The 20,529-nt window shown below is 33.0% G+C and overlaps 2 protein-coding genes across 4 annotated transcripts in view; one reads left to right on the top strand and one right to left on the bottom strand.

The window, feature by feature from the left end:
- LOC118200931 (protein phosphatase Mn(2+)-dependent 1K-like) overlaps positions 1–3,087 on the top strand; it is a 38,927-nt gene extending 35,840 nt beyond the window's left edge. Inside the window, exon 6 of the mRNA XM_035372921.2 lies at positions 2,746–3,087. The gene's annotated coding sequence lies outside the window, so the exon portion shown is untranslated. The remainder of the gene's footprint in view (positions 1–2,745) is intronic.
- Positions 3,088–7,262: 4,175 nt separating this feature from the next.
- Hmt-1 (ABC transporter ATP-binding protein/permease Hmt-1) overlaps positions 7,263–20,529 on the bottom strand; it is an 82,139-nt gene continuing 68,872 nt past the window's right edge. For all 3 annotated transcript variants that reach the window (XM_085819865.1, XM_035372922.2, XM_085819866.1), the window contains 3 exons: positions 19,146–19,240; positions 16,280–16,348; positions 7,263–7,459 (listed from right to left, as the gene is read on the bottom strand). In XM_085819865.1, coding sequence (XP_085675991.1) covers positions 7,378–7,459; positions 16,280–16,348; positions 19,146–19,240 — 246 coding nt within the window. In that variant the 3' untranslated portion in view covers positions 7,263–7,377. The remainder of the gene's footprint in view (positions 7,460–16,279; positions 16,349–19,145; positions 19,241–20,529) is intronic.

Here is a 20,529-nt window from a genome sequence, read left to right as displayed (position 1 = left end):
GCTGCGTTCATTTGTCTCGAAAACTGCGACACAGCACTCTTGTGCTGCGAGTTTCAGCGTGTCTTTGTTGCTACATGGGTGTGAACTTGCATAGTCTGACCTTATGCGTACTTTGTAACATGAGTGCATCCTAAAATAACTAACTACGTTGTGGTTTTCGAGACAAATGAACGCAGCACTTTTGTGCCGCGTAGCAGTCAAACGGTTAAAGAAACATTTATCTAGAATCTTCGATCAGTGTAACCCACTTCTTATATTTTAAGAAAGAAATAAATTCTTCTAGAGTTAATGTAAAAGGCTTTATTGAAAGTTATAAAATACCTAAAGTAAATGAAGATGTAATTACTTCTATCACTGTTAAAAATAGGTGTAAGAAAAAGTAATGTGTGCACCGGTGAGTAATTTAGTTGGAAGTTCTTAAAATAATACTACAAAATATAAGCGTAAACAAAGTTCTCTCAAAATAAAAAAAAAAATTCCTCGAGAAGAGAAACATTTTCCGATTACTCTTGTTTAGAGTGAATATTTATGTTTTCGTCTTTGGACCTTAACAAAGCTTTTTGTGTTCTGTACACTCCATTTTGGCATTATTCGATGTTCTTAACACAATTCTACAGTGTAGAATTGCATCAATCAATGATTAGTGATCTGTTTAAAGACACTGTGTTAAAGTTTGTAAAACCAACCTTTGTTGTGTCTTCTAATTCCATATGTCATAATTTAAAGTAAAATAGAAAATCAGAAGAAAAGATTAAGATTTGATAGGGGCTGCAATTAACAAAGTAGTGAAAGAACTTTATAGGAAGACAAACATAAGTTTTATATCCATGTTGGAAGCTACTTCTGACAAATATGTGATTGCAGAGTATTTAAATTTTCGATCAGCGATCGCACATGCTAAAGTTGCAGATGTTTTTTCTGTAGTAAATGCATTTCTCTGATATATGATATTTTTTAAATGCATTTCCAGTTTTACTTAATTTAGTTTTGAATAACTATGATATTGATGTTGCAACTGATAAATTAGTCATAGTTTTGCATCTTCAATTAGAAAACTTGAATAGAGTTACAAAACCTGCAAGACTAGACACCCAGTTGAGTTTAATCGGAAAACTGAAAGGTGATGATGGATTTTAAAGTACAGTGAACTATCTAGAATAACAGCCATCCTGACGATTCCCCTTAATAATGCAGAATGCGCAAGGATTTTTCAGTGTTGTTACTCAAACAAGGACTAAATTTATTTCAATATTAGTAATGAAACACTAGAGAAACTTTTATTAGCAACAGCAGGCCTACGTAGTAATTGCTTTGAACAAAATTTCATAATGAAAGAAAAATTTGCAATTTCTTTTCTTAGCATCTGTATGAAAACTGATTAAAATAATATTTTTCTGTTAAAAGGTACAAATAACAAAACTGTTTTTTAACATGTCAATATTTTTGTACTATTTGCATTTAAGAATTAATAACTGAATTTTCATATATTAGTCGTTATTAAAACTTAATTCATTATTAAAAATATATATTTTTTTATATAAGAGAAAAAGCATACTTTTAACATTAAAAAAATATTTTTGTCATTGAGAAAATTCTTCTGATTACTTAAAAAAAAAAAAAAAAAAAAAAAAAAGTCATAGGTTGGCAAGTTTGCAATAAAAGGTCTACAAATAAAACAATTTTGAACAATTCACTGTTATGGAGTGCTGAAACTATACATAAAGCATCCAGTAGTTAGCAAGACTTGTTTAATTTCTACGCAACTGTAACAAGAAAACTGAAACTATGTTTCAATATAGTCTTATCACTGCAGTATATTTTCCCCATCTGGTCATAAGTTTTGTATTTCAGCAGGGTAGAATTCTCTTGGCTGGTCCCTGAATCACTGCCTTAAGCATTTCACAATCCACAAGAAACTTTTTTCATTTAAGAACTTCATTTCTTCAGAATGATTAAAAATCATCCCAACCGGAGTCAGAACCTTACTACAATCGATGAATAATTGCCACGCTTTTTGTAACCATGTGGTATCTCACATGTTGTGGGATAATACCTTGCTGGACAATGCTAAATATTTCTAAAGAATAGTTTTCTAAGCTTTATCAGAAAGTAAAGGGTGTCCCAAAATTAACGTAAGATTTGAATTTGACGCCATTTTTGCATTAAGTTGTTGGCAAAAATGAAAAAAGAACAGTTTAAAAGCCGAGAGTTTAGGGTTAGTGAAAATGGAGCGTTATACTATACGACAACATGTCTTCGTTATTGAATAATATTTTTTAAATAATGAAAGTTCGGCAGCTGCAGTTCGAAAATTTTATACAAAATATGGTAAAAATAGTGTTTTAACCTCGTTAACTGAGAAAAGATTAATTGAAAAAATCGTGGAGACTGGATCAGTTGGAGATGCTAAACACACCGGTCGTAAAAAAACAAGCTGTTCAAATGTCAATATTGAATACCTATAAAACGTATGGTAAGACCCGCGTAACACTAGAGGGCGCTGAGAGCATCATCGAGTGTGCAGTTACTCGATGGAAGGTGTGACACAGTGATGATTTGAGATTCTGAGATTGAGATATTATTATATTTAATTAAATAAATTTATATTTTATTGATTGGTGATTATTGATTTTGATTTATTCATATTTGATGTGATATTATGTTTTGCTGAACCACCAAACAAACTTTGAACTTGGATTACCACTGAATCTTAAAACCACTGATGCAAACGTGTTTATCCTTTAGAACTGTCAGATGATTCTGAAGGTCCTGTTTTGGGAGGAAATGCCCACAGCCAACTACTACAACTGATGACTCACTAGAAGGACAAGGGGGCGTGAAATCTTCAACAGTCCCCCGGGTGCTTAAAAACCTAGCTACTATTCTGCAAGATAGGAGGACGTCACTGCTGAACCAGCCTCTCGGCAGTTTTCATTCCTTACAAACTGAAGAATAAAATAAACTATGGAGAGAAAGTGGAGTCAATAATGAACGGAAGCAGAAATGAATGCTGCTTACCATATTTGTAATTAGTCTCCTTTTATCATTTAAATTCTTTGTAAATAATAAATATATTGTGTTGTTAAAGGTGTTAAACAAAGTCTCCCATTTTTAGACATTTTTGTTAAAAGGAAGCCTCCCATTTTTAGACTGGAATAATGAGTTCACTTATCAGAATAATTCTTTTAGTGACCCACCATGAAGAAGAAAAAGATAAGTTTTTACCTTTTCCCACATTATTATTGATCTTCTACAAGCAACATTGTTATCTTTCGCCCTTCTTCAATATTGCCAATCAAACTACCATGCATAAAAACCAACAGAAGGAAAGACCTAACTGAAAATTAGTTTCAGCTTTTAGAATTTTTAGGAAATCATTGTATTTGACTTCCAGTTTTATAATAATTGGCTTAACTTTTGGGGATTGAATGGTAACATTATCTTTAGCAAGTCCAGTTTGAATATCCATATTGTCATCGATAATTTCAGGGTTCATAGCCACATTTTAGTTAAAAAAATAAGCACCTATAAGCACATTTTAAGGAAAAAATAAGTATCTGTCTAATTACATTATACACAACCTTAAAAATTAAGACTTCTAATTTAAAATATGAGAAATGCAGTATTTATTAAGAGTGAATAAGCGTTACCTCAACCATGGAAAATAATTACTTTTTTTTTTTTAATTTTAAATAACAGTTCAATTTACAGAACTAGTTTACAATGAGAGAAAAAAAAAAAAAAAACTATGCAGAACTAAACTATATTACAAGATTTAATGATGAAATTTCAGTTCAAAATAGAGAAAATAAATAATAATAAGGCACATTTATTGTATTCACTGGGATTATAAATAATAAATACAATTTATTTTTCCACTCATATTGATATTTAAATAATTTAAATCTAAATTCTAAACATTTTCTAAATTTTCATTGTATATCAGTTTTCCCTTAACAGATATTGCAAGCAAAGTAATTTAAGTAAAAAAAGAAGAACATTTCTGAAATCAGAAGACTGAAATTTGCTTCATGCAGTCATCCTTTAACAGTAAAAGCTTAACTAACCTGCATACTTGGAAATTGGCGAATATTTGGACAGTCGAGCGTAACTTGAAAAAGAGGAGCGGGGGGGGGGGTAGACTGTAGCCACTCTTTAGATTTTTACGCTAAATAAATGCTTTTGACATTTCGATATGTGCATCATATAAAAATAAACCAATGGAACTGAAAAATATTCTGCTTAGCAAGCACAGTAAAACTCTTTTAAGTGTTCATAAACAAATCTCGGACAGAACATCAAAATTAATTATCTCTGCAAAATATCGTAAATGTTATTGCTCAATACGTTTGCCGAATAAAGAACTAAATAACTGGGGTGTTTTTCATTCTAATTTTCAACAGACCGTGTTAAATTTCCAGAATAGAATCATTCTTCGCTTGGGTTGGTAGACCGCAGAACTTTTAGTCCTATTCAATCCAGATTGGAAAAAGACAAAAAAAAAAAAAAAAAAAAAAAAAAAAAAGGCCTGCTGCTTGTTTTACAGCGAACTGTAACAGTTTCAATATTCGAGATTTTGCGGAGAAAGGGGAGAACCTCCCAATCTTCGTACTGTATAATGTATTGGCCAAAAAGATGAAATTATTTTGACTATTCAATTACTTTCCCCTTATTTAAGCCATTCCGAATATTATTCCTTAGAAAGCTAATCTGTGTTAAAACACAACAATTTTTGGAAGTTTACTATACTTCAGCAGTTACTGCCACTATGTTATTATAAACAATCATACATATGATCATAATATAAGCATAATGATCATAATAAACACGAATATGAACTGACCAAGCGGAATGAGAATGCAAATTATTAAGATCTTGATAGAAATTAAAACATGTGTAGTATTAGGGTGGGAGGAAAAGAATGCCGAATGTACTAGAATTTTCTACTGCTTTCACAATTCTTTGACCAATAGAACGACGGGCACCTGTCTGTACTCTTCCTGCACACTAAAGGTTATGTTAATGCAGAGAAAGGGGGAAAAGCTATTTCCGGGAGTATGATTCACCATCTGACATTCCATTTATTAGAAAAAAAAGTTGTTTATTTAGTTTCGGCTTTGGTACGGGGAAAAATAGAGTGTTCATTAAAAAAAAAGCACTAAAAGCAACAAATAAGCACTAAAAACAAAAAACAAAAACAACAAAAAATAAATAAATAAATAAATAAATAAAAATAAAAAATAAGGGCTTTAAAGAAAAAGTAAGCACCTATAAGGGCCTTTATATTTTATTTTCAAATATAAGGAATTATAAGCACTTATAAGGACTGCTACGAACCCTGGTACATCATCGTCAGTATTACTAGTATTATTACATGAGAATTTTTTAAATTTATTGGCCAGTGGCAGATAAGCATTTCTTTCAACAATCTTAGCTGGGTATGAGAGGTTCCTTGGTAGGATAAATCCATCCTCATCCCTTGTATCATTAATTTAACGTTTATACACTTTTTTAGAACCACGTTTAGCCTTTGATTTAGATTTCTCATTAATATCAGATAAATCACCACTTTTAGAATTATTTAGAGCATTTCAATTAGCATTTTTCGCATCATTTTCAATACGTTTTAGTAGAACATCATTAATGAAAATATTAACACTATTTGGATTCGAATTGCCATAATATTCGCACTTACCTTTTAATATTCCAAACAAACCTTCTGCAATCCCTCTAGTAGTCTGGAACTTTGCCTCAATCCTGTTTCTAGTTTCTTCATGGTCTATCATTTTTAGAGTCGTAGCACATTCTTTGTCTTCACAAATTAATATCACAGGTAATCCTCTTGGACAATTGTCCATAATCATTTAATCCAAATTCACTTTTTTATTAATCAGTTCCGTCCAGTTATCACCAAGAGTCAAATTTCTATAAGCAGTAATATCATCCGTTAATTCAAAATCCATATTCCGATACAGTTGAAACCAGAGGAGTTGAAATACGTGGGGAAATATGCTTGAAGAACCAACACATAAAAATCACAAAATCATGTTAAATTCACATAACAACAAAATTCCGTAATCCAGCGTAGCACATGGTCAAATATGTATGAAAAAACTAAATGGCCACAGCCACACAAACAACGATCGAAAAACTGGTCGCACAGGAGCTAACACAGACATGACCAATCAGCTCGAAGTCTGCCTTCCGAACCATTTTTTCAAATTGTTCTGTAATATGAATCCCTCCATATTAATGTTTAGGTACTTATATGTATAGCATGGCCAATGGATTGCTAGTGAAGATTTTTTTTAAAATTTTATTGACAAACAAATTTATTTGATACAAAATAGTTGCGTTTTACATTACTATTTAACTTTCTTTTGACAAACTGGGTTTTGGCAATTCCTGTTCTTTATATTATAGTCAGGAAACAGTGACAAAATGCCACACTTACATCTATCATTATCATGGGCCTTGAGCCCATGAGAGATTGCCTCTATCATTGTCATGGGCCTTCAATACCATATAAGTGACATTTTTGTAAAAAATCATAAATAACTGCTATTTTTTGCAGGCATTGTCTGCATTTGCCATTTCATTTTTTCAAATTGTTCTGGAGATACAAGATCTCTTTTCTACCTAAAAGATCTTTCTTAAACTGCTGCTACAGTGAGAGTCTCCAGAGAGATTGTAACTGTTATACTGCTGCCTCCAAATTAAGTTTTGATGAGGTGGGGAATATGGTTAAATACAGTCTGTTATTACGCTGAGCATTTTGACAAAATTAATGTCACAGATATTTTTTATTGAAGAGATCTTTCTTCCATTAAAACTGTTCAGGAATTACTCAGACTGTAAAGAATGATCTCACATTTATAATTTCATATTTCTCTCTACCAGTTTCAGTATGAAAAATAGAATCACGCTGGTGCCTTCTACTCTTGTGTTTGATGGTATGATAAAAATGTGTTCAGTATTCCTGGTGAGAAAAGTTCAGATTTTATAGAAACATGTAAATATTTGTTCAGTGAAAACAATTATCTTTTTGGTCTATAGTACCTGTAATTTGAGAGATACTAATTATTAAAATTACTGTGAATTTTTTTATCCTGCATATATAATTTTCTGTTTTTTACTATTGTTACTAATCGTAGTGAAGTGAAAACAAAATGCTCCAATTAACTGAAACATATACAAATGAGTGAATTAAACTAATACATAAGATTGTACTCAAACTATGCATTTTCATCTGAAATTTCAACCACTTAATTAAAAAAATTTATTAACATAAGAATATACATAGAACTATATAAATATCTGCATATTTTTATCTCTATAACATATACACAACATATTCTTTCTTTATTTATATTTCCCTCAACTCTTGTCATTTTCTGGTTCTAATTGTTGTTGCCACATAGTAGCATAAAAGCCATTTTTCTCCAAGAGTTCATTATGCCTGAAAAGAAAATTTCAAACAAACAAATGCTGCAGCTATAAATTTTAATACACTTTTAAGAAAAAGTAATTTCAGTAAAGATTTACAACAGAGTAAAAAAATAATTAAAAATATAATGAACATATTTGTAAAATTTAAAGCAAAAAAGGTAAAAATATCAAATCAAGTTTTCTTAAAAATTTCCACACTTGAAAATTTTAAAAAAGGGTTTGGTTTGGTTTATTTAATTTTGACAAATCATACTAGGGCTATCTGCCTAAGGGGAAGGATCCCTTCGTGGAGGACTTTCTAAAGGAAACTGGCTCGTATACACGTTACACATGAGGGAAAACCACAAAAACACCCATTAAGCCAGCCCATTCGCGGGATTCGAACCTCAGACCGAACTATCAGTGTTCAGCGACTTTACCACTCGGCCGCTGGTGGGCCTTAAAAAAGGGGCAGGGAAAGAAATGTGTGTATATGTCTGCATTATACATTTGTGTAAGATAAAAATACAAAGATCAAAATTAATTTGCAGTAGTATCTTAACTCTCTATTTTAATTTGGTTATTTTCCCCTTTCTGTCCTAAAAATAACAACTGCTTACATTAAATTTTCTACACTGCATCATTTCAAAATTAATCCTTTTCACATAACAGCAATGATGCAAATGCTTATATAATGTTTCAGCTATTAATAATTTAAAATTTTAGTATTGAAACTTTTAGCAATCAATAGGGATAAAGCTGAACCAGAGCTAAATTATTCAGATCCTCAGATATGTTGCATTCGGTTTTTCAGCTATTAATAATTTAAAATTTTAATATTGAAACTTTTAGCAATCAATAGGGATAAAGCTGAACCAGAGCTAAATTATTCGGATCCTCAGATATGTTGCATTCGGTTTCTGCCTTACCACTCTGTTATCATTTCTCTTGCTTACTTGAGAAATGTGAAAATTCATTAAAGAACAGGCATACATTTTGCATAATTTTATCCTTGTCTGTTTCAAAACGTGTGGGGTCAAAAGAAAAAGACTTCTTTCAGCAGGCTATGATTGCAAATATAGATTTCTTCATGAATCAACTTTCATATCATGCATCTACTCTGATATTAAAAATGATATTACCTATGCATTACAAAGTCCCAAATCCAGAAGTTCAATTCCCGGAATGATCTAATACTTGGATCATCGGCACAAATATATACATGTGTGTGTATATATATATATATATATACAAGGTCCGACTATTAATTTCCAGGACTGACATAACTGTAGGAGAACGAAAAGTCGGAAGATGGCGCTAATGATTGCATATTGAAGAGCATTTTCTTGCGTATGTGCAGTGCAATCGGCACCATTCTAAAGTAAGTGGTTCTCATGGAAAGGTGCATTAAAATGTAGCTCTTAAATTCCTATTGTCGAAGTGGAAATGGAGCAAAGCATTAACATTAAATTTTGCTTCAAATTGAGCAATACAGCTGCGGAAACCTATGAAATGTTAAAACAAGTTTACGGCGAGGAAGCATTATCCCACTCAAGAACTTTTGAATGTTTTAAACGCTTTTGGGATGGGCGCGAAAGCATCGAAGATGATCCACACACAGGTCAGCCGCAGTCTGTACGAACGCCGGAAGCAGTTGAAAAAGTTCGCGATATGGTGAAATGTGATCGTCGATTGACTATTCGAGTACTCGGCAATGAATTCAACATCGACAAAGAGACGGTTCGGCGAATTTTGGCGCAAGACCTAAGCAAATGCAAGATTTGTTCCAGATTCGGTCCTCACCATTTAAGGGACGAACAAAAGCAATTGAGACTGGACGCATGTGGCGAACTTATCGACAACACTGATGATGACCCTGCGTTCCTGGATAAGATAGTCATGGGAGACGAGTCTTCGTGTTATCAATATGACCCTGAAACCAAGCGTCAAAGCTCCAAATGGCGGTTTCCAAATTCACCAATGCAGAAAAAATTTCGATTTAAAAATTCCCAAACCAAGGTCATGTTAATCGCTTCCTTCGATTGTGATGGACTCATTCATCATGAATTTCTTCCTCCTAACATGACTATCAATGGACAGTTCTACACAGAAGTTCTTGACCGACTTCGAAAACGAATTTGTAGAGTGAGGCCTCATTTTCAACAAAATGGGAGATGGCTGCTGCTACATGACAATGCCCGCCCACACACTTCGTTGCCTGTGAGGCGATTCTAGCCCAGCATGGTGGCATTGAAATGCAGCATCCACCATACTCTTCAGATCTAGCACTTGCAGACTTTTTCCTGTTTTCTAAGCTGAAAAATTCGCTGAAGGGAACAAGATTTCAGGATGTTGAAGCCATCAAGAAAACTGTAACGTCACTATTAAAGGGTATTCCAAAAGAGGACTTTAAAACTTCTTTCTGAAATTTGTACAGCCGAGCACAGACGTGCAATTATGGCTGATGGGGATTACTTTGAATCATATTAAATGGCTATGTGTTTAAACTTTTTTTCTTCTGAGTTATTTCATGAGTCCTGAAAATTAATAGCTGGATCTTGTATATATATACATGTGTGTGTATATATATATATATATATATATATATATATATAAGATTACCCTCAATAAGAACACAGTAGAGCACGACTTGAATACAACTAAACTACTTTATTTTATTAATATGAAATAAAATGGAAGAAAAGATGAATTAAGGTGAAAGTGAACAGTATAGCTGGTAACCTCACAATTAAATTTTCAGTCATAACAGGATTCGGTTCATGTAATGAACATTCTCACACATTATCAGTCTCTAACAGTTCTATAGGCAAGTAGGCTCATGCCTTGAGAGAATACGTCTATTCTCATCCATCCATGGCTAATTACATTCAATAATGATTAGCTTGGCTACAAGGAACTTGAGCATCGAAGGAAACCGTCTGTTTCCACTAACTCTTGGAGGATTCGCAAGTCGTTTGCTTGCCTCCGTTCCTTTCCTCGTCTGGAAGCTATCTGGGCATGGTCTCGATTGCTCCACACTGTGCTAAGCTGCAATAGTGTCATGCTTTGCTGGGTAGAAGTAGAAGTAGAGGAAGTCAAAGAATATGCCTCCACATTCTCTGCTATCCTGCAGGACATTGCCGAGTGGACATCACCATCGTCATGAGGTACCCGACAGACGATCGTCTTCAATTGGTAATCCAAACACTTTGTAAGAATAATCCAACAACTTGTGAGAACAGTCCATTAAATTCACAGTATGGCAATACACAGTTAAGCAAAAAACAGTTCAACTTGGAACACTAATTTTGGATTTGCATACTTTTGAGTTTGCGCCACTGTTGTGCACCATATTTTTGTAAGATTGCTCTCAATAAGAATAAAGTAGAGCACGACTTAAACATAACTAAACTACTTTATTTTACTGATATGAAATAAAATGAAAGAAAAGGTGAGTTAAGGTGAAAGTGAACAGTACAGTTGGTAACCTCACTAACTGAAGAGTTAGTGAGGTTACCAGCAACTCACCCCTCTAAAGTTTCAGTCCAAACAGGATTCGATTCATGTAATGAACATTCTCACACATTATCAGTCTCTAAGAGTTCTATAGGCATGTAGGCTCATGCCTTAAGAGAATACGTCTATTTTCATCGATCCATGATTAACTACATTCAATAATGATTAGCTTAGTTACAAGGAACTTGAGCATCGAAGGAAACCGTCTGTTTCCACCAACTCTTGGAGGATCTGCAAGCCGTTTGCTTGCCTCTGTTCCTTTCCTCGTCTGGAAGCTATCTGGGCGTTGTCTCGATTGCTCCACACTGTGCTAAGCTGTGATAACGTCCTATCTTGCTGGGTAGAAGTAGAAGTAGAGGAAGTCGAAGAATATGCCCCCATATATATATATTTGCACACAAGAGGAAAGTTCAAAATAGCTAATGCTTTAAAGTATATTTGATACTGCAGTTCCAGAGTAAAAAAAAGAGTTACAGAATATATAAATTTTAACAAACATGTATATACGTAAAAAGCAAATTTAAAGTTAAAATAATTAAAAAAATGCACACATATAAAAGATTTAATTTTCGAACTAATCTACAATATCATTTATAGTTTCTAAAGAATAAATTGAATTTAAATACAAATTTAATTAATTCTTTGCACCATTTACAGAATATATATATATATATATATATATATGTGTGTGTGTGTGTATATATATATACACACATGTATATATTTTGTATGTACATACATGTATATATTTTGTGTACATTTTATATATATATATATATATATATATATATATATATATATATACACATTTATATATATATATATATAAATTACACACATTTATATATATATATATATATAAATTACACACATTTATATTACACACATTTATATATATGTGTATATATATACACACATGTATATATTTTGTGTACACACACACATGTATATAATTATTTAGTTTTGTTTATTTGCATATATATATATAATCAAATAAACAAAACTAAATAAATATATACATGTGTGTGTACACAAACTATACACTTATTTGCTTATATATATAAGCAAACAAATTAAACTAACTAAATAAATAAAAATCCCTCTATAAAGTCTAGGAATAGAGAATAAAATACTCAAGGGGGAAAAAAAGCAAGTATGCTATAAATGTGATTTTTCTCCCAAGATGTAACTTTCAAATACCTGCTGGTTAGGGAATCATACTGTGAAGACATATTGATGTTGGCTATGATCACACTTTTGGCCCCTGAATGTTTGTGTGGATTAGCATTAGTCTGACCTACACAATAAGTAAAGCTCCAGTGTTGCCATATCTACATGTTATCTCACTTGATTTAAATCCAGAATCTTTGAAGTCCTGATCTCGGACTTTGTATTATATATGTGTATCTGTACACCTGGTTTTATTTTATACTAAAGGTCTCTAAAAATATTGCACCCAAATATATTTTAAAGCATTATATATTAAAGTATAATAATACTTTGTCATTAATTTGTACCATACACAGGGTGCCCACTAAAGTCCGGTATCGCCCTTTTAACACGAATGGCTGCAGCTATGCGCTACTAGATGAGATAGCTTTCAGTGCCACCTGGTGGAAAACAGCGGAGTTAGTGTCCCAGATCTCGAAAATGATAAGAGATAGGAAGAAAAAGTGAATTACAGAGTTGTAGAACTTCGTTGATTTAGTACAAAAAGACGACTCATAGACATGAATGTTAAAAAGAGAACGCTTTAAATGAGCATTTGTTTGTTCGCGATTTCCGAAACCACGACGTCACGAACCAACCTGCAGGGGAACTAGTTATCACAAGTTACCTTTATTTTCGATGTTTTAAACTTCTCTTCATGAGCTGAAATGCACATCTGGACCTGTTTTAGAACTTCATGTTGTACATTGTAGCATAGCGAGTGACACGTTGACACAAGCATCTGAAATACATCATTGTAGTTCCTGTGATGTTTGTGGAGGAGTTGCATACATCTGCTATTTGAGGTATCCACACAGGAAAAAGTCAATTGGATTCAGATCAGGTGAATGTAGAGGACACTCTTCATAACCACTGTACCCAATTATTCGTTCTCCAAATTCCTCCATCAGGTACTGCTTTACTTGCAAGATCATGTTGGAACCATCCATTCAGGAGTTGAAGTAACAACAAGTTCTCAACAAAAATCGGGTATTATGTTATGCAGAAGTTCTAAATATTGTGTGGCTGTTAATGTAACCTGGTAAAATATTAAGGCAATAAATTTCACACTAAACATTAATAAAAAACCGTATTTGATGTCAAACGTCAGCAGAACATGCTAGATTTTCCAGTGCCCAGTAATGGGTGTTCTGCCTATTGTATATTTCATTCCGCGAAAAGCATGAGTCATCCATCCACACTATACCAGCCAAGAATATTGGATCTGTATCTGGTTCATGACAAGGTTGCACTATGCGAAACATCTCTCAGCATCCCCATCCAGTAATGCCTGATTAGGTGTTAGATGGTATGGATGAGCACCTAATTCATTTACGACTTTCGAAAAGTGACTTTTTGAGAGGCCACAGTTTTCACTTATATCTCTGCTACTGTTTGGATATGTGAAGGTGTATGATGAGACATCTTCTGGTTGTACTTTCCGCCGTACCGTAGCTGGTCTGCTGGATCGAAGTTGGCTAGTCACGCAACCTGTCTCCCTTAAACGTTTCACAACCCATAGGATGGTTTTGTACGAAGGCTGTAGGCCTGCAGGAAAATGTTCCCGATACAACTGCACTGCCGATCGTGCCTTGTGCTCACATTCACCATAAGTAGAACCATCTCGAAATAATCATTTTTTGAAAATTGCTCTATGACCATGAGCTTAAACATACAACCACCAGGAGATATCTCTTTTACAGCTGTTTTAGGTGAACAGGTGTGACGTTTCATACACTATTTACATAATGCACAAATTCGCACACCAAGCTCAAGTTGCATTGGGTTGATGTGTTTTGCAACACTAATTGTGCATGGTCTCTATGTTTTCTCCTCCATTTGTAAAGATAATCAGTACGAGGATGCACCCTGCAGGGTCTGAACCACAGTCCTCTCGAATGTGAATTACAAGTGACATCACTGTGCCGCAATACGGGCAAGTTTTTATCCGAAAGATAATCTTTCCTCCTTTTGTTCAAATTTCATGACGTCACAGTTTCAGAAATCACAAAGAAACAAATGTGCATTTTCAGTGTTTTGATTTTAGCATTCAACACCCATAAGGTGAGTATTTGTACTAAATAAATGATTCTCTACAACTTAGTAATTCACTTTTTCTTTCTATCTCGTATCATTTTCAAGATAAGAAGGCTAACTTCATCTTTTTTCACCAGGTGGCGCTGTAAGCTATCTTATCAAGTAGCACATAGCCACTGTACTAGACCTAGACACCAATTTTATAAATATATAACTGCAGCCATTTGGCAGTTAAACGGGTGGTACTGGACTTTAGTGGGCACCTTGTATATTAAAGTGCCCCTAAATATATTATACAAATTGTTGTGTACAATGTACAAAGAGCAAATCTTTCAAATAAGCAGGCTGCATGAACAGGCAAAGTTAAACCATTATTGCAACTAGAAGCAATGACAATTATGAAGACTGTTCTGAAAGCTGGCAACATTGTAGACATTTTATAATAGTTAGATAACATGCGTCACGCTTGTTAATGTAACGAAACAAATGTCGAGTTGTCATCTCTTTGCTTGCTGTAACAGTCAAATTGCAGTATGTTTTATAATGATTGCAGATGAGATTGGAGCTTCTCTTTCCGAATAACATTAGTCCGCATAGGCATGATAACTGTAAAAGGTTTGCAGAAAATTAGTAAACATCCTGTAGACCATCTTCTCTGCTGAAGATCTATAAAATTCTGGGGATGGAAGTTTAGCATGCACAAACATGTAGAAGTTGCTATATTTGTTATCTTAGAATGACTCGCAGAAAATAGTCTCTAGCCTGTGTCTGAAAATCTCTGCAAATTATATACAATATACAGAATGTAAAGGTTACTATTCTGAAAAGAAGCCTAAATGATTTGGACTTAAATGTATTATTGAATAATGACCTTTATAAATCAAACTGCATAACATAAATCACAAAAACAGCTTTATCAGAGCCAAAAATTTAACTTTAATTCTTCTTGATATAAGAATGAATGCTGCAATATTTGATCCAAAGATCAATCATTTTCAAAAATTCACCACAATGCAGTTAAAAAAATGCATGTCTGCTCTTTAAATTTTCTCACTGAGCAAAAGCTGAAACACAGAACATTTGGACTCAAACTGAAATGACTACACCAGTAATTTTCAACATTTTATGCAGCACTCCCACTTCCAACCATGTCAGAATGTTTTTAATTCACGTAATATTTTTTTAATTTAAGAGGTATGTTCCAACTAATATTTAAAACTGAAAATATTTCTTTTGAATGTGCTATAAAAATAGATATAAATTTAAGTTTTTTATGCATAATAAACAAAAATTCTTTGATAAATTATTTTTATATTTAATAAAATAAAATGAGAAAATATTTGTATTAATTTTTCTGCATTTACAGGAAGGTCACATTTAACATTTTCTGTGCTTTTTGGTTACGTGATTTCATCTGAACTTGAGTATATAGCAGTTGCCGAACTTCAGCATATAGCATATTTGATGCAAGACTAAAATTAGTGAAATTTTGAAGCTGAACAAATCCCCTCCTCCCAATGCAGAGCTCTGCAGTTTGCAGCAACTTAAGGCTTCTGTTTTATGTTCTCAGCAATGGAAGAAAGACTAACGGAATATTTTGTAACGAATTTTTCCATGTGGTTCCATACTTGTGAAATCCCATCTCTAAAATTTCCCCAAATATCACTAAATTTGATTAAAAAATCACAAATTTGATAAAAAAGACTCCGACAATTTCTGGCTCTGTTTATAATAATTACAAAAAATCAATATATATTTACACAGAATTATATAAAAAAAAAGTTGAAATCGATTCTGTTTTACTAGACCTAAAAAGAACAAAAAGCTATTTTGATAAGTAAACACAAAGTAATCTAATAGTTGTTCTAAACATTAGCAGCCAAAATAACAATGTGTCTACTATAATTTAATAACCTGTAGCTGTGATAATATAAGATGTTTTTTCCTCTGTACAGTAAGTTAAAATAATGATTAACAATTAATCGCAATATAAATTCATTTTATTTAATTCTTCCAAGTAATTAATATATCTTTAAAACAATTTAAAATTCAAATATGCAACAAACACTGGAATAGATAGGAAACTTACCTTCCTCTTTCTATAATTTCTCCTTCTTTCAAGACTAAAATTTCATCAGCATGAATAATGGTCGACAATCTTAAAAAAGAATATGAAAATAACATAAAATAAATATAAAAAAATAACTATAGATTATTAAAATAAATGTTAATTTTCTATAGTATAGGGCAGTGATGGCGAACCTATGACACGTGTGCCACAGTCAGCACGCACAGTCTTATAAGCCGGCACGTGACTAAAATATTACTTCCTTAATCAATAATCACAATAAAGTAATACAGTCAAAAGTCTTTAATCCGAACTCATCAGGACTTCGGCGACTCTGGATTATCGGTTTTTCCGGATTATAGATCATCAGTTTAAATCTGGTAAGATGGCATGCAGAAATTATAAAATTAAAAATATGAAACCGTAGTTTATGAAATAAAGAGCAATTATGATCTGAAGGGTATCAAAATTTACAAAAAAAAAACAGCTTAATATTTATTTGTTTACTTTATTAAACATTTCTTTCAATGCGCGCATGCGTAAAGCATACATTATGCACAGTCGAAATTAGAAAATTGCAACCAAAAAACTATTTGATCTGTATTCGTGATATTTATAATGACGAGGAATTTGATTTAAATCATATCAAAGATGGAGTACATCGAGATGAAATACTACATTTAGTAAAGAATTATAAGCCAAATAAAATAAAAACATCTGCCTTGAAGATAAGGATAGTGCTGACAGATCAACTTCCAGTTCCTTGCGTGCCGCAATGTGCCCCCCCCCCCTCCCCGGCAGAACAGCGTGAAATTGATAAACTGATTTCAGAATGGTTAGAGAAACAAAGGATATGCCTTTATCCATTTTTTGAAGCAATTGCACTTTTTGTTTGATGGACATCGAAACATGCTTTCGCTTTGTAGATCCTTTGGCAGCTCCAGAATCGGAAATTCTTTTTGACATAATCGAAAGTTCAAGCTTAATTTTATAAAATTGCTCTAACAGTCTGCAAAAAATAATAAGACGGATCCAATTAGAAGATTAAGGAACAATGCAATCCGCAACATTAACTGAAATAGATAATTTTATCTTAGCTTATACCGTCCGTTATACGTTAAATGCGCATGTGTAAAGGTTTTATTCACATGCGTTTATGCATCCACAGAAAGTTTATAGCTTTGAGGTCCGGATTATAGATCATTCCGGATTAAAGACTTTTGACTGTACTATGTAATTTAAATAAATGTTTTAATCCATTCTTGAACGTTTCACTTACTTATTTATCGCATAATGCCACTGGCATAGGGCCTAAGCCTTTAACACCAACCACACGATTGTTGCCGAATGTGAGACAGCTGAATGGAAGGTGTTTATTGAAGGGAAATTGAGGAATTAAAATTATCAGAAAGATGATTTTGCAATTATCTTTCTAAAACACACCATCTAACAATGGGCAGCTTTCAAATTTCACTTTGCCTGGCAAAACATGGTGAACCGCTCAGCGATGGGGATTTAATCAAAGAAGTTTTGAGCACACTGTCCCCCACCCCGAAAAAAAAAAAAAAAGGTTCACCTTCACTGGTATAGGGTGTTTAATTTAAAAGAGAATTTATTTATGGCTATATAATTTTATGTATACTTTCTTGCAGCAATTCCCCGACTCCTGCATTGCTTCGTTATATGTAAGAAGCGTGAAAAGGATTTTATGGTGAATCTTTAGTGGGAAGCTGCCAGATTATGTATCAGGTCTCTGACTGCTGTTTTATAAGAACTTCATTCATGGCAGCATTTCTATTTTAAATTTGATGTTTCTCACAGATTAAGTTGTTTAATTGAAATATATACAGGGTGATTAAAAATATGCCACAAAAATGTAAAGGCAGGTAGAAGAGACTAAAATAAGCAACTTTTATAGTGGAATAAGTATGCAGGCATGGCATGTTCAGCTGATATAAAGCGTTATTGAGTGATATGTAAAAGTGCTCTGCTGTAAGAGTCATAACTTTCCATGCAAATTTTGAGTGGTATACATTGCTACATGAATATGGAGCTTTCACCTATGTGGCTGTGGTTAAAATGGAATAGCTACTTGAAGGAGGTACAGAGAATGATTCCCAAGTATCCCTTTCAAGCAGCTGCTATGTCTGTAGCTTTATAAGTAATAGACATGCTACCAAGTTCCATATTCAAGTAGCAATGTATGCTGTTTGAGATACACTTGTTGAATAACAGTTTATACCAGCAGAGTTTTTCATCTACCTCTTAACAGTCATCTGCACAATCTCAATGCCCCATTTCTGTATACACATTCCATTACCAAATATGGATCACTGAAAATTATTATTTGGTCTGTCATATCACGGGGAAAAATTATTGACTCTCTATTCTTTGACACTATTAATGTTCAGACTTATCAAGAAGTTCATTGTTTTATTGCAGGAGAACTGATGTAAAATTTCATCAGCAGACTGCACCAAGGAAATGCTGAAGGAATTTTTTTGCCAGCAGAATTACCTCTAAAGATCATGACCACTGATATCTGCAGTTCTTGCCAATCTAGACTACATTTTATGGGCATACTTAACCCAAACTGTATTTATAAATATACACATCCTGAAAGAATTGAAAATGAATGCAACTGCTGGCACCTAGAGTACAGATAAGGAAAAGTTTCATAATAATACTAGTAACAAGATAAAGTATGTTAACATACACACTTAACTGGAGAGGCTTCATATCCAACATATGCAATGGATAATATATGTCCCATAAAAATGCTAACTTACTGTTTTTATAAATGTTCTGCTTTTAAACTGAACATTCTATATATTTAAAACAAATCTTATATTGTGTTAAAAAGCTATAAGGCATGTTTTCAAATCACCTGTGTGCTATGATGAGAGTGGTCCTGTTAGAACAGATAGCAGCCAAAGAATTTTGTATATTCCTTTCAGTCTGTGTATCCAATGAAGAAGTTGCCTACAGGATAAAATGAAAATGAGCAAAAGAAATGAAACAATCAAATGTTATTTGCATATTTTTAGAGTAATCAAATAATAATAATAATAAAGAACACCTTTTTCAAACAATAATAGAAACACTGTATGTAAAAAAAAAAAAAAAAAAAGAGAGAGAGAGAGAGAGAGAGATTGATTTTATATTTTGAGATCAAGACTGACAGAAGCTTAGAAACAGATTCAAAATTTTTTTAGCATTTTCTTCATTTTATTTTATTTATACCTGCTGCATAGTTCACCTATGTTCTTTCATAAAGAGATACATCAGTGGCTGCTGCACCTCATTCTTCTAAATGCCACAAAGTTCATTAGGTTGCAGTTTGGCAATTAAAGCAATCATTTGAATCTGTTATATCATCAGAAACATCCAGTAGCTGTCAAGCTTGATGACAAACTACACTGTCTTGGAAAAAAAAATTTCACTGTGGTCCAGACAGATTTTTCACATGATGAAGAAATGACTAGAGAAGGTACGGTAATATGTGTGCAGAAAAGCAACTGAAAGGATGCTTGTAGTATTTACTGTTAATAGCATTTTATGGAATGACAATCAACAGATTTATAATATGACAGAGCAAATTTTTTTCAAACAAGAACACTAATTACCTCTAGCAAATTATTAAGACCTATTAAATCATGATATATGGCTTAATAATGTCTCTGCTGTATATGAATCTAACCATCAGACCAGTACAAAAGAAAATGAGATCTCCTCACCAACAACAATATTTTCATATCTGGTCAAGGATCCATTATCCATGTTAGGCACCGTTTTTGATACTAGGTCATCAACAGATTCTCTGTTTGGTAGTGAAACACTGGTGATGCCAGATGCAATGCACACAAAAAATATACATAAGATCACAGTAAAACTATTGTACTGCAAGATTAGATATGGCTATCCAAGTTCTTGACTAAGGTAACAACTTTAACATACAATACTCAGCTGTATGGCCAGCTGACCAATTTTGGCCCTTTATAATGTTTACTTAAGGCTAATTCAATCTCATACAATGCTGATGTTGTCTACAAAAACAGCTTACAAGTACAGTTGTTTTCAAAATACTGACACATGACTTCCAAGTCATATCAAACTACCAGTGGTCTAATTAAGCCATTTTGAATGAGATGATGATTGACAAATGTGGCTACCTTATAACTGGGCTCAAGTTTGAATCAAAAGAAGAAATGAATGTTTATGAAGTGTCTTAGCAACATAGAAGCACTTAAAAATCCATTGAGAAAAACATC

Source organism: Stegodyphus dumicola, chromosome 7 (genome assembly GCF_044657685.1).
Source record: "Stegodyphus dumicola isolate Sdum_Otavi_A_Nest chromosome 7, ASM4465768v1".
Taxonomy (NCBI): Eukaryota; Metazoa; Arthropoda; class Arachnida; order Araneae; family Eresidae; genus Stegodyphus; species Stegodyphus dumicola.
Note: the sequence above shows the minus strand (reverse complement) of the source record. Positions and strands in the feature narration are given on the sequence as shown.